Here is a 15274-nt window from a genome sequence, read left to right on the forward strand (position 1 = left end):
CTTCCGCCTGCGCTACGGCGAGCGGGAGGGGCCGCCCCCCGCACAGCGCGCTCCTCTCCCCGCCGCGGGGCCGAGCCAGAGGGCGGCTGTGCGGCGCTACCGGCCGGCAGGACCGTGGGGGCGGTTCGAGCCCAGTTGTAAAGGCGGCGGCCGCCCAGCGCGATCGGGGCGGGATCTTCCTGGAGCAGCCGGGCCGGCGGAGAAGCGCAGCGGCCGCGGCCGGGAGCGAGGGACCAGCGTGGTTGGAGCGGGTGAGTCGGCCCGGTCACCCGCCGGGCCCTTCCCCGTTCGGCGCTGCCCGGTCACCCGCCGGGCCCTTCCCCGTTCGGCGCTGCCCGGTCACCCGCCGGGCCCTTCCCCGTTCGGAGCCCTGGTCAGCGCCCGGTAACGCTGCCCACGCTGGCCCTCCGGACCGCACTACAGTTCGCCACTGGGAACCCCAATTACAAGAGAATCAATCAGGAAGGAATAGGCTTTTTTTCCACCAACCCCCCCCTCCTTTTTTTTTTTTTTTTTTTTTTTAATTTAAAAAAACCCGACAAACTCCGAAGGCCTCCCAGCACTTTACTGAAATGAGATTGTACCGTCTTTTTCCCCCTGGAAGCCTGCAGGCGAACCTCAGCGGGACCCTGGCGTTCCTGCTCCGAGTCCTAGCCTGCTTCTGCTGGGTAAATGCTGCCGCCTTCCATCACACAGAATAAATAGTTTATCTTTCGCTAAACCTGAGCCAAAGTTTATTGTAAAGAAACAGGGAGCTGTAGTCACTGGGGCTTTGAGGAGGCCAGAGGATGAAGTCCCAGTTCAGCACTGGCATTTAAAGGCGTGCGCTGTGCAATTGGCCATTTTCTCCTTCCGACAGGTGAAATTATAAATTTGGAAAATGGATGTTTGCAGAAAAGACACTGAAATCATAACATTAACAAAATCGTTCATACTTGTTTTGATAAATTAATTGTAGCCATCCTGTGATACTTAAATATTTCAAAATTAACGTGTAACAAGAACTGGAGAACTCACTTATTTTAGTAGGTATCAAAGCAGGCTTGATTTGCCAGGTTGAGACCATTCAACAATTTGGTTACTAGGCTAGGAGAAATGATGGCTGGTCTTTGGAGGTCAAGGTAAGTTTTGAAAATAATACACAAATTTAAATTGAAGGACAGTTGCTGTGAAATCTTTGTAAACTGTACAGTTTTCTAAGAGTCAACCTTGTTTGTCGAAAGCAAGCAATATATTCCTGAATGTATAATGGCAGTGTATACATTAGACATTGCCCTCATCAGAAAGAATGTGCCATAAACTTATAAATAATTAGAGAACAAAACGTTACAGAGATTAAACACTTGTGATCAACTAGCACACACAGTTATCTAACCAAAAAGGTCCAACACACTAGAAAATGTGGCATGCAGGAGATGCAGCCCTGTAAAAATTTAAGGCACCTTTTGCAGTAGTAACATGCCCAGCGCTTCCTTAGTTTGTTACTCTGTATTGGGGAGAAGGGGTGTTGAACCTCCCATTTTAGTTTCTCTTAATAAAACATGTTTTTCATAAGAATATTTTACTTTTAAGGTTTGATTAGAGATTTCAGGTATAGGGTCACTACAGAAAGAAGGTATAGTTGTTTGCCTTAAGAACACCCCTAAAAAACGTGCCCCAGAAACTACTTGGGTCAAGCTTCAGGAACATAAGATAAATAGTACTTCTGTGTTGTTTCCTGAGTCTTTTGAAACTTTATGCAATCATTAAAAAAATAAAGCCTTTAAAACAATTTAACCTCATTTTACAAAGCAGGATCAAATATGCAGTAAAAGGACAAATTAAGAATGAGAAGCTGAGCATAAAAATCTTAATTATCTTCTGAGCTCAATTCTTTAACCCAAACTTCCCATCTAGTATGCTTTTTTTTTTTTAACTGTCTCTCAGAAGTACTCGCATTCCAGTATGGAATGAGCTACATTCAATTTTCCTTCCTGTTAACTTGTTTCATATGATGGTACATAAAAAAGTATCTAAATTCCATGTGTTATGACATATTTTCTGTATGACTTTCAGTTGTTTGAGAGCTGGGTTTTGCCACAGGTAGCACACTGAGGATTTCCTCTGTAATCACTGTTACCAGTACAAGACAGCCCGCATGTGCGCTTTGGCTATAGACCTTGGCTATTTTACAGGACTCCAGAGCCCTTTGCTCCCATGCATGAGCTGTAAATAATAATTAACAGTAGCAGCTGTGCTTTTTGAATATACTTATACAATCACTCTACTCTTTTAGCTTCAGAGATATACAGACTATACAGATACCCATAACAGTGTTTCTAAATGCTGAAAAAGTTCTTAAACCAGCTAAACCTGTGATTTTGATACCTCAAACATTGCTGTTTGCTGTAAACAGATGTGAACTTGAGGTCGCATTGAGATCATCTACAGTAGCTAGCCTTATCACCTCATTATATTATACTATACCAAGTAGATACCTCAAGCAAGAAAGGAAAGGTATTGCGTAACAACCTATTGCCACTTAAGCAATACTTGCTGCAAATAATGTGAGGGAAGCCTAATATATCATCTTCTATGTGGTGATTAATCAATTCCTCTGTATTTTTTTCTAGCTCTGTGCTCAAGTGTCTACTTGGGGTATATCATTATATCATACATGTGAGCCCAACCCAAAAAACCACGTAATCTACACAGAAAAAACTGACAGGAAAACATTAAAAGCGATTAGCTCTGCCTTTTAAAGAATACAATGTGGTTATCAGTACTACTTTTTCCTGACAGAGAAAAGCTGAGAGGAATGGATGATGTTTTTTGCAAGTGTGAGAGTTATTCTCCTGTTTGGGAGCTGAAGGCATCGTGATTTGCTCTGATGTGTGTTGGGGAACAGATGTAGAAAACAATACAATAGGAAGAATGTCAGGACATGCTGTGTTGAGGAGAGGAAGGAAGATGTAATACATTTTCTTAAATCAAGAGTAGTAAAAGAAATGCAGAAAGGATGGTAAAATGTAAATAAACAGGCTTCTGCATACAAGTGCAGTGTTTGCAGTATCTTGAGTATCATTAGCCTATTTTGTGTCCACAATTAGGCCATCTACAAAAGCCTATTTTATATTTAAACAAATTAAAGTAGTGAGTAAAATTGCTGTTGTCATCCTTTCTTGAGCCTTGTACTTTAGTCTGGGCACCAACCAACTCTGTAGGTTTGATCCTGAAAAAATTACCTTTGTTCAAAATGTACAAAAAATGAGTACTGTGTGTAGATATATCCTTTCTTAAAATTTCTGATAAAGAGTTTCTGCTGCTGTTCTTGTTTAATGCCAGATTTTATTTTAGTGAGAACTAAGTTCACTGTTACACAGAGCATGGATATTTGAAAAATCTTCTCTAAAATGGCTATATATCCCTGTGTTTCTTAATTGTATTTTTAAAAAAGTCAAAGCTCACTTCATTACTACTCACTGGCAGTAACCCACTTTCCCCTTCCTATCCGCTTAAACTGTATCTGTTTTGCAACATTATATAAAATATTTTGTTCCTTGTCTTGAAATGTACAAGTTTGCTTTTTGTTTCTTTTCAGCTTTCAGTATGGCTTCTCCAGCTTTACTCATGCGTGTGGTTGCCTCTGCATATTCCATTGCAGAAAAAGCGGCAACAATTGTTAGAAATGTAATGGCTGCAGGAGATCTGGGGATAGTGGAGAAGGTATTACTTTTACTTTGTTCTAATTTAATTTCTCTTATTAATACTGAATTAGATACAGGTCAAAGTGGTATTTTCAGAGATCAGCAGCTGGGGAAAGAAATACAGTCCTCACCTCTCTTGATACAAGAAATATTCCTTACTAAAGGATTAAAATAGCACTGGAAGGAAATACAGTCCTTACCTCTCTGATACCAGAAATATTCCTTATTAAAGAACTAAAAAAGCACTGGAGAAGTGTTTTTTGACCAATATTTTTAAAGAATGTTCAGACACTTTCAAGAAACACACCATAATTTTGTCCTGATTCCCCTCACAAAACACAAGTTTTGGATAGCATGTCAGAAATCATAATGCAGCATCTTTCTCATTTATTTCCATACCTATGTTTTAACATCTGTAGTACAGCTTAAAGTACTGTGCCTTTGATTAATTTTGGATTAGGATAAATCAGTGCTGAGTTTCTTAAGCTATAAAGAACCTTAGATTTGATTGTAAATCAGTTTTCAATATAAATTTGGAGCTTCAACTTTAATTCTAAATAGGAAACAAAAATGAAATCAGTTATCTGCCTAAAGTTCTTAATTTGCTCTGAGTTAGTAAGATGCACTGATAAGCCAGGACCTTTGTTTTGACTATAGTACTAGAATAGGTGGAATTAACTTTTGAAATTAATTCCAGCTTTACAGGTATGTCACAATATTATGGACTGCATTAAGTATCTATATTTTTTTTGTCTTTACGTTGAAGTAATTGTTGGTATTTACATTCTTTACATTTAAGCAAGCACTTTCAGCCAGTTTTAAAGAAAAGCCTAATCCTTTATGACTTCTACTGTCAGTTCAGACAGTAGATACAAAAAGATTATTTTCCTTTTTCATCAGTTATCTTCACCACTATGAAAACTTTTGCAAGTTTTTCTTACACTCTTTTTTTCCTAAGCAATCAAAATCAGAGGTATGGGGAGAGAATTAAAAAAAAACCACCCCAAACTGGAGACTAATGATCTGTGTTTTCAAAATTATTTAGATGCATAGCAGGATTTTCAGACACTTGTATGTACAATTATACTCTCCCACATAATCTCCTTTTAGGTTCTTGGAAAAACTAATGCAGCTTCACTACAAGAAAGCCTTAAAATACTTGCATCCAGAGGTACAAAGGAAGCACTATCTGTACTATGATTAACCTGTTAATTTTAAATGCATAATCAAGTTTCCTTAAGCTTATTTTTTAAGAGTCCAGCAAGTTTAAGGTAATTTTAACTACAACTAAATGCTGGCTTCTATCAGTTTAATTCACTTTCCCTTTAAATAAAATTACATGTATTAATATTATTTCCCAGTAAATCAGAAATGCATTGCTCAATCATATTTTAATATAATAAAACAGCAAATGAACACAGTTTAAGCTCTATAACCAATTAATACTTATAAATATAGCATAACAAAAATGATCAGAAGCAACAGGTGATACTGGTTCTAAACAGGACTGGTTATACCTACTTTCTATTTAAATGAATACTACAAACACACAAAATTAGATCAACAACAATGACCAACAGAAGAGGTTCCTGTTTTAGGGACTAGTGATTTCAGAATTCCTGCAAGCTTATTGTCAAAGGTGGCTGATGAAGAAAGAGGAAAAATGCAAGAGAAAGAACCTGTTATGTGTCTGTGCTTTATAGTCTGGTGGGAAGAGGTGCACAAGAACAGAAAGTGCTGTTTCTTACCATTCTCAGCGAGCAAACATCAAGACCAATTTCAATCGGCCTTACTGAAAGCTTTAGAAGAGCTAGGATGCCAGTGTTCCACCTTCTCCCTCAACACATTGACCTCCCATCCATTTATTTATCTCGATGAGGAATAGTTCAAATACAGTTGAATTTTTAGCTAGCTCCTCTCCTGATAGCCAGTTTTATTTCCCCTTGTCAGCTCTAAGCTCTCCATTTATATTGCTTCTCCTTTAGCATTTTTACTTCTTTTTTTCTCTCCCTTTTTTGGTAGGTAGACATTTTATCCAGCCATTCTTGCATTGTTGGTAACTGTTTTGAGAAACTATTTTATACTGGTTTATGTGCTGTGCTGAACAAAGGACATTCTCTGCAATAACCTGATCTTTCTAAGTCTAAGCTTAGTGCCAAATTCAACCCAATTTATTAGGGGACAAGAAGGAAATTCCAAAGAAAAGTACCAAGTTTCATGGAAGTAGGCAATCAGATATGGGACCGACTTGGTTTTGAGCATGCAAAAATTAACCCATAACATGATTTTAAATGGAATATTCCATTCCTATCTATAGCTAACTTCTGTAGTTGGATAGAACACACTTCGTGTTGTCACCAAATAAGATATAAGCAGATAAAATTTTTGTTTGATTCAACTAAGATGCAAATCCTTGGGTGAACTGACTTTCTTAATTCCACTGCTAACAAGTATTTCTTACTGGTATTCTGTCCCTGGACCTAAAGGGCTCCTCCATTCATAGGTACGTGAAGATTAAGGCAGGGAAGTATTAATAACTTATCCAATTCCACTATATAACAGGTTATTAATGTTTAAGAAGAAATTACTGTAACCCATCTGGCCACATCCATTTGGCTGCACTGCATCTTTTGGGAAGACTTTCAGTCATTGTTTCATGTCATCTTGAGACACCAAATCCACTGTTTCCTGTCTAGTATTTTTGCTGGAAAAAAGTGTATGGGTGTTACTGTCTAGTTAAATTTCATTGATTAGTTTCTGGCCCTCCTTGGTCTTTCTTTGCTAAACTAAGGAACTGCTCACTACTTAGAAGATTATACATCATAATTGCTTCCAGTTGTTTCTTTTTTTTTTAAACAAGTTAGATTAATTGGACCTTTGAATCGCCTTTTACTAACACCTTCCCTATATTGGCCCTCTGTCCTAATTTGCCGTGTCTCCCCAGTGAGCCTTAAAATATTTTTTCCTATTAACTAACTAATTTTTTGTTATCTCTCCTCTTGTATTTATTTGGGTTCATACTTGTATTAATTTATTCTGTGTGGTATTTGCACAAATACATATTCCGTACAACTGCACCAGTGCATGAGAAGAACACAGCATATAAATATTGTTCTAATATCATACCAGTCTATCTTAGTTCTGGAGCGTACAGGGAGTCTCTACTTTCAGTTTTTAGCCTGCCTCTCTCAAGATCACTTACTAGGTTGATGATTTATCAAATTAGACTTCTTTTCTATTACAAGGTAGATACTCAGAGTGATATATGGGCCATTGCACTGTGAGGTTTGTTGTTGTTTGGAAATACAGAAATTCCTATCCATCCTTTCACAGACTGGAGCCAATGACTTGCAGACCAAAGCTGACAGACTGGTACAAATGAGCATTTGTGCTTCCCTGGCACGGAAGTTTCCCAAGGTGACAATTATAGGAGAAGAAGTAAGTACCTGGTTTGTTTCATACTAACAATTTAACTTGCTATAACTTGCAGTAGAATTTGCTTTGGCAGGTTTTAGGAAATCGTTTGGGGTTTTTTTTGTTGATTTTTTTTTAATAGTATTTTCATCCCATTTCATCTTTCCACTGCATTAGCTTCATCAGGTAAGCTGCAAGCAAATCCAGTTCTAAGGCAAATTCAAGTGACTCCAACACCTTTTTCCAAATAATTCTGAGAATCCTTTTGTTAGGAACTACCCACTGATGAGGTAACCGAGGACTTAATTGAAGATGGTCACTGTGAAGAAATACTGAAGAAAACTTGTCCTGCTCAATACATGGGAATTAAAGAGGAGGAGGTAATGCTATACATATGTTTTCCTATTTTACACTCTTAACTACATTACTTACTGATTTTAGCTAAGGATGTATTAAGAAAAAACATGATTTCAGGGTTGCCAGTTTTTCTGTTTAGTTTGAAAACTGAAATGTAGTCACAGGAATCACAGCTCCAGAGCTGGAAATGCTGCATAGCTTTGTGTGCAATAACGAGAAATGGAAATTTGATTTTTACAACTTGTGATTCAAATTAATTTGGAAGGAATCTACTTTGGACATAAGAGAGTAATGTCATTTCCATGTTCAGTTTAAGCTTCCTATTAAGATATTTGCTGAGAAGTTCCAGTCAGTTTTTAAGCTTTTTTTGTGTAAAATACTACTGTGGCTTCAGCCGTATCATAATGTTGAAAATTCAAATCTCTATTTCCTTGCTGCTATAAGGAAATAAAAGCACTAAAATAAAATTTATTCTTTGCATGGTAATTTACATTATTTGCATTTGTTAATTTTCCTTACTTTTTTATTTTTAAAGCTTGTAATATGGGTTGATCCCTTGGATGGAACCAAGGAGTACACTGAAGGTTGGCTTCTCTTTTAATTCTGCTAATTAAAAAAAAAATACAGCAATGTAATAAAGTAGCACATACATGCAGATAGTTTTATGACAGAAGTTACATAGACTATTGTTTCTTGAGGCTGATATTGTTTCTGGCTTTGAGTTCTATGGAATTTTTTAATCATTCTATTCAGTTCTAACCAGTACTGAATATTTCTGACACGCTACTGAGTGTCCACCAGTATTCATCATTTCAGGGAGCAAAGGGCTGCTTTTGATTGCTGGCAGGTTGTGTTTTCAGTCAGACTCACAAATTTTGCATACTTTGAACTCAGGGACTAAATCTCCCATTTGCACATGAATATGCTCAATTACATTTACATCTTCCTCTTGAAACAACCCAAATACCACAGCTGTATTTGTAGCCCTTCCAAATAAAACATCTTTCCGCAAATCATAATTTTTCAGTTATGGGAAGAAACTTTTTTCAGGAAGGCCTAATTTGTCCCCATAGACATAGACTCTAAAATTTATTAAAAAGAAAAACCTCCAAAATCAATATGCTGAAACTAATCTCCTGCTGCATCTTTTAGTGAAAAAGATGTACAAGTGTCAACACATTGCTAGTTTTGAATACCGTTGAAGAATTCACACCACAATTATAGAACGTCATCATATACTGCTATTTAGTTGTATCTTTAAAGTTTTCTCATTATGTGTTAATTAGAATTCTCTTAATAGAACTAAATTATATCAGGGGCATTATTTTTGCAGACCTTAAGGCTAAAAAAAATACTACCCAACCTATTACATCTGAAAATCCTGATTAGTATTTGCATTTTTATGATACCACCCTGTGTATCAACTTCTGGACTTTAATTGAAGGGTTGTTTTTTTTAATATATATATTCTTTCTTTTTTTCAAGCATATCTACATTCATATTATTTCTGTACAGGTCTCCTTGACCACGTAACAGTTCTTATTGGAATTGCTTATGGAGGCAAAGCAATAGCAGGAGTTATTAACCAGCCATACTACAACTATGAGGTATTAAATGTATTGATTTGTTTAAAAGTTAGGTGATTTCTAACTGTCACTTCTAAGCCATTTCCAGTTAGTACCTTTCAAATGACAAGCAGTGTGTAGTGGAACTAATGTTGTAATATAAGGTGTTCGGTCTTTTTATTAGATATATACAGTTTTGAGAAACTGAATCTCAGGGACCTATTAACAGCCATACTGAATCCTGAGGCTTGTGTAATACAGTATATATTACATATATACTGCACTTACTACTACACTACATATAAAGTACATACTGTAAAACAAGTACAGATCAGTGCTTTGGCAGTCTTTGCTAGATATTCTTTAGTAAATCCATGCAATACGTGAATGTGTGCCATAAATCTCCAGCCCTAAATAAACCAAGAGTACTTGTCACTGACAGCTGGGTTAGAGTGTATCAGGCCAGGTTTCAGGTATAAGTCCAGGATGGCCAACCTACAGGCATTCACACATTTGGAGATAATTTCAGTATTAATCTGTGAGGGGGAAAAAGCTCATGATACAGGCTGATGACTTAAACTTACTAAAATTGAAAGAAAAAGCTCTCGAGCTGATGTAATGCATATCATCAGCTGCATCTATATGTGGTATATGTATGATGAAACATTTAAAATTACAAGATATGTTCAGTTATGGATTGTGCCTGAAGTATGGAGATATACAAATATTAATTTGTCAGTCAATGGAGGCAGGATGTAACGTACCACCACAATGTCACAGATAAATGAGTAAATAATGTCATTGCCTTAGAGGGAAAGAGCGGGTTTCTCACTGTGGGCTCTAGAGTAGTTATTTTTACGTGCCACTGTTTAAATGCATAACCCAGTATTAATATTATACTCCCTGATACGCAAAGATGTCTCTAGGTACTTCTTTCCATTTCTGCTTTCAGTGCTGATCGCAATGATTACCCATCACTTGGACTTGTGTACCTTTTTTGTAGGCAGGAGCTGACGCTGTGCTGGGCAGGACAATCTGGGGAGTCCTGGGCATAGGTGCCTTTGGATTTCAGCTCACAGAAGCACCTGCTGGGAAACACATCATCGTTACCACCCGTTCTCACAGCAGTACCCTGGTCAACGAGTGCATCAGTGCCTTGAATCCAGACAGTGTCATCAGAGTTGGAGGAGCAGGAAACAAGGTATGAAACTCCAAATCTTTTGGTTTTACTGGAAGGTGGTATCTTTGGAATAAGAAAAAGACCTTTTAAAGAAATCATTTGCTTACTTGCATGAATGTACAGCAGACTTCCTCTTCCTTCCCCAGCTCATTTTTTCTTCATTCCTAGCATTCAGTCTGCTGTAAGGTAGACAGAGGTACAGAAACATTTGTAACAGTGGCTGTGGTGGTCATGGCTGAGGTCCATCTTCCCCAGTATTCTGTTTCTAGGGGAGAAAATTAAAAGTTATAACACCAGAATGACTGAATGGGAATTCAATTTAATGACAATTATAGACATTTCCTTCTGTTCATGTTAATACAGTTCTTATTCCAACTACCTAGCAGCACATACAAAAGGATAAAAATAGGAGTACACAGTGATATTTCCTTTGCAAAAGTTTTCTGCATATAGGGAATACTCATTTGCTACAGTTTGTAAAGCTTAGTTTTGTCATGGCTGTCATAAGCAGAGTGTCCAATCTCTTTTCTCCAATGTGTGCAAGGCAAAAATGGCAACAAGACAACACGGAGATAGTTTCCACTTTATTTTTTTTAGTACTCGCACAAGATGGGAATTCTTGTTTCTGAAACTAAAAGTACACACACTGATCTAATCCCTGTTTCCTGGTGTTATTTTTACCCATTTCTAAATGCCTAGATCCTTTGCAATGATTGCCACTCTCTATTCATAACAGATCATTCAACTTGTAGAAGGCAAGGCATCTGCTTATATATTTGCCAGTCCTGGGTGTAAGAAATGGGATACATGTGCACCTGAAGCTATTCTACATGCCGTGGGAGGTAAGTTAATAGTATTCAGAATTCCAAGATAAATTAAATTATATCAATTAAAAGCTATTTATACTTTTCATAGAAAAAAAGAGTTTCCAAACATGGAAAATATTTTTAAATAGTCATGATTCACTAGGAGCTTTGAGCCCTGTGAAATCAACAGTAACTCCAAAGGGACAGCAAATTATGCTCTGGAAAGCATGAATGATCTGTTTTGTCCTGGACTAATATGGTCAATAATTGTTAGATAATTAAAAAAACAGCAGGTCAAGGGAGGTGATCCTCCCTCGCTACTCCACTCTCAAGAGACTCCACCTGGAGTGCTGTGTTCAGCTCTGTGGCCCCCAGCGTAAGAAGGACATGGACCTGCTGGAGTGAGTCCAGAGGAGGGGCAGGAAGATGCTCAGAGGGCTGGAGCACCTCTCCTATGAAGACAGGCTGAGAGAGTTGGGGTTGTTCAGCCTGGAGAAGGCTCTGGGGATACCTTACAGCGGCCTTCCAGGAGTTAAAGGGCACTTGTAAGAATGATGGGTCTGACAGACTTTTTAGTAGGGTCTATAGTGACAGGACAAGGGGGAATGGTTTTAAAGTAAAAGAGGGCAGATTTAGATTAGGTATTGGGAAGAAATCCTTCACTGTGAGGGTGCTGAGACACTGGCACAGGTTGCCCAGAGAAGCTGTGGATGCCCCATCCCCAGGGGTGTTCAAGGCCAGGCTGGACAGGGCTTTGAGCAGCCTGGTCTAGTGGAAGGTGTCCCTGCCCAAGGCAAGGGGGTTGGAACTAAATGATCTTTAACGCCCCTTCCAACCCAAACCATACTATGGCAAAAGCCAAAATCCAAAATTATGGGTATATTAATTTTAATATTTTAAAAATAAATGTGGTTTTTTTTCATTGGCTTCTATTTTACAGTAAAATCACACTGTCCTACTAACTGGATATAATAGTGTGGACACCGGATTCTTTAAAATAACAAAAGTAGGCCAAATCATGAGGTTGTTCCTTCAATGTACAAACTCCAAAATTGAGTCATTCATTTAATTCAGTGGTGTTCAGCCAACATAAGCCACTTCACCTTTCTAGGGGGTAAGAGATTAGAGAAGTTACAAAAAGTCTCGCTAACAAGTATCTGAATATGTTTTATTGTTATACTACTTCTGCTTTTTGCTTTGATAGATCTTTTACCACTGTATGCTAAAGTTGTGGGGTTTGATCTCCTAAATTCTGTCAAGTGAGGACAACAGTTCATAAATAATGACATTATTTAAGTCCTCTGCAGTCTCTGGTGTTGATAACTGGGATAGCTTTAAACAGGTTAGCTCAGGCACAAAAACCCACCAATCTGGGGCAGCAGTGCTGTATTTAGGCTCCTTGATATGTAGGTATCTCGTGGTTAAATTAGCTTTGATAAAGATCTGCGTTGCTCTTGCTAAGTAATTCTAGAAAACTAGTTTAAAACCAGCTGGGGTACTTCTATATTATGTTAGTTTGTTAAATAGATTTACCCTGGGTTTTACTTTAACTGAGGATTCTTGTTTCCTTCTTATCCACCATCAATGTAAAAAAATACTCAGGAAGTATTTTAATTAATCCATGCGAGAGAGATGTTGTTTTCTTTTTCCTGAAACACAAGTTAAGGTATTGTTGAAAGAAAATGAAACCATTACTTGGTTTCAGTCAATGAAAAACTGTCACATTTGAACTGGGAGCAAAGATACTTCACATCTGGAGACAGGCATGTGTACACCAAAGACTGACTGTTTTGTTTAGTTATTATCATTTGTACTAATAAAATAGATCCTCTCTCTCCAACTTTTGCTTGCTGGAATGTTAATTTTTATTTTCTTTGCAGGCAAGATAACTGATATCCATGGAAATTCATTTCAGTATAACAAGGAAGTGAAACACATGAATTCAGCTGGGATCCTTGCCACTTTGAGAAATTACGACTATTATTCCAGTCGTATTCCTAACACCGTTAAACAATCTCTTGTGCCTTAAAGCAGCAAAGCATCTTTGCTTGGCCTGGAAGGCTGAAAAAGTGAGCTTGGAAAAAAAGAAAGAAGATAACTGAGGTTGAAATTTTGTTTTATAGAATCTGAACTGAATTCTTACATTAAGGTGTTCAATAATTTCAAAATTACATACAGAATCTCTAGGTATACAGTGGATCAAATTGTTTTGCTGCGTTTAGCAGACAACATCAAAACAGTCACATTTCTTCAATAGTTGTTTTCCATATTCTTTGGAGTATTCGTTCTTCATTACTGTGCTTAATATACTGTTAATCATAATACTACTGTCCAAAAATAATCTTGATATTCAGGGCACAAAATCATGTTAAGTCCTTTACCTGATCTTGCTCAATGATTTTTGTTGTATGTAGTCAACAAGGGTTTATTGTGTTAAATACAAATGCACTAAGAATTTGCCTGGATGGATTAGACCATTTATAAGAAAGTTGACAGTTTTGGTTCTTAGAAGTGAATCTTTGAATTTTTTGACCTGCGCTCAGTTTTGGAATGGCAGAGATTGCTATTTGTGGTGAGCTAGGTTGTCTGAGTTTTGCAGGGGCAAGGACACAGTCCAGCTGGGCCTCTGACATCTCAAGCAGGGGTTCTTGGATCACTGATCCATTGAAGATCAGTGAAGCATTAATACAGCAGGGCTCAGGACCCCTCAGTCACCTTCTCATATGAGAGAAGTAGAAAAGCAATTTAACCAAGTTTGGTAGTAAATGCAACAGTGGTTTAACAAGGTTCAAGGGCAAGGTATACTTGATTATTTACTGCACAGAGGACAGGGTCAGACAGAACTGTCAGGGAGGTCCTCCTGTTGAGTCCTGAGGTTCAGAAAGGACGCCCTTGTGTTCTAAACTCCTTCTCAGAGGGGAGTTCAAGTGCGGCTAGGTCCAGACTTAGTCTCAGACTTGGTCAATGGTTTATATTTAAAGGACACACATCCTGCACAATTGATCCTTTATACTACTTAGCTAAGATTTCAAAAGTTTAGCATGCTATTAATCACTTACCGAGAATCTGTTGAAGCAAGGAGTCTCTCAGCCTCGAGGAATAACCTTGAGAGGTGTCCCGGCTCCAGGGGAGACCCTGTCGTGCAGCCTGCTGCCATGCAGGAGAGCTCAATGGGCCTTGGGCTGTCCACTGTTTATGGAGTAAGATAACAGACTCATGGTTGTCATTGCATACTGACTACGTGAGCTAAGTGGGAATGAAACTAACTTAAGTCAGACCTTGACCAGCACTGTTAGGTGGGCACATTTTCAGTATCTGTCTCCTACAAATTCAGTTTGAGTTGGATACAGCCATCACAACCACCACAGATAGTTATCACTTGAGCATTGTCAGGGAAACCAAGGGCAGGATGGAGGGGCAGGGGGAGCACACCACCAAACACAGTTGAGGAGAACCTGAGGGAACAGCACCTCTCTGATGATCTGTGTCAGGGTCTATACAACCTCAGTCTTGAAAAGCTTTGGGCATCCTAGGTCACTGTGTTATACATGGGGACAACAGAAATGCCAGAACTTGAAAAATTTCATGTCCAAATTTTGAGAGAAATGAAGTTCAGGTGCCTTTCCAACAGCCCCAAGAATTGAGGAACCTGACACTACCACTCCCCCTTCCTGTGGAACACAGGCATGTTAGGGGAGGGGAGAGAGCAGGGAACAAAGTTACCCAAGATGAACTTGAAAACTGGAAAGCCTGTTTCAGTCAACTTTTCCATAGGTGTGGGAGTTAGGAAAGCAGGATTCAACTCTTCAGCCCACTTGAACACAAAAGAGAACAAGTAGTAAATCAGCTAAAACTGGCAACCTTAGCCAAAACAGATGAAGCCTCTTCAAGTTGAATTGAGGATTCTGGAGTATCTTGAACCAGTGGGGCCTGTATGTACTTTGTTTTCTCCAGAATTTGTGACCCTAGTCCCTCACGCTCAGATTAAGGGAGTCTTAGGGCCTCCCTTTCCCTAACAAATGTGACACATACTGAGGCATACCATGAAGAGAGATCAGTTTAAATGGACAACACCATAGTTGTGCTTATAGCTGTGCTTTTTTTTCTGTTCTCTGTGTGGATACAAGAGTGGCATATATCAAGGTCTCAGGCTTGTGGTGTCACAGAGGATGCCTGAACTTGGCTGCTTGTTTACATAAAGACTGAACACCTAAGCTCTCTGAGCATTTTTTTAACTTAACCTCTCCTGACACTATAAATGGCAAA

At 38.4% G+C, this 15274-nt stretch overlaps 2 protein-coding genes across 4 annotated transcripts in view; one reads left to right on the forward strand and one right to left on the reverse strand.

Moving 5' to 3' along the window:
- The window catches only part of IARS2 (isoleucyl-tRNA synthetase 2, mitochondrial), a 38693-nt gene extending 28586 nt beyond the window's left edge, over nucleotides 1-10107 (reverse strand). The window contains exon 1 of the mRNA XM_056357215.1: nucleotides 10015-10107. The gene's annotated coding sequence lies outside the window, so the exon portion shown is untranslated. The remainder of the gene's footprint in view (nucleotides 1-10014) is intronic.
- BPNT1 (3'(2'), 5'-bisphosphate nucleotidase 1) lies at nucleotides 118-13463 on the forward strand. 3 transcript variants are annotated; one of them, XM_056357217.1, is made up of 9 exons: nucleotides 121-251; nucleotides 3581-3705; nucleotides 7020-7124; nucleotides 7373-7480; nucleotides 7993-8041; nucleotides 8973-9064; nucleotides 10026-10223; nucleotides 10939-11044; nucleotides 12889-13463. In XM_056357217.1, the coding sequence occupies exons 2-9, from the start codon at nucleotides 3589-3591 to the stop codon at nucleotides 13035-13037; spliced, it is 924 nt and encodes a 307-aa protein (XP_056213192.1). In that variant the 5' UTR covers nucleotides 121-251; nucleotides 3581-3588; the 3' UTR covers nucleotides 13038-13463. The 3 variants fall into 3 exon arrangements, with proteins under 3 accessions (XP_056213194.1, XP_056213192.1, XP_056213193.1); XM_056357218.1 differs by lacking the exon at nucleotides 121-251 and adding an exon at nucleotides 646-668; XM_056357219.1 differs by lacking the exon at nucleotides 3581-3705 and having other exon boundaries at nucleotides 118-251.
- The last annotated feature ends 1811 nt before the right edge of the window (nucleotides 13464-15274 follow it).

This window comes from Falco biarmicus, chromosome 12 (genome assembly GCF_023638135.1).
Source record: "Falco biarmicus isolate bFalBia1 chromosome 12, bFalBia1.pri, whole genome shotgun sequence".
NCBI classification, from domain to species: Eukaryota; Metazoa; Chordata; class Aves; order Falconiformes; family Falconidae; genus Falco; species Falco biarmicus.

Excerpts from the sequence above, each read along its gene's own strand:
- BPNT1 (XM_056357217.1), top strand. The coding sequence starts at position 3,589 with ATGGCTTCTCCAGCTTTACTCATGCGTGTGGTTGCCTCTGCATATTCC. Across the intron at positions 7,125-7,372 it reads TGACAATTATAGGAGAAGAA|GAACTACCCACTGATGAGGT; the intron begins GTAAGTACCTGG and ends TCCTTTTGTTAG. Across the intron at positions 7,481-7,992 it reads TGGGAATTAAAGAGGAGGAG|CTTGTAATATGGGTTGATCC; the intron begins GTAATGCTATAC and ends TTATTTTTAAAG.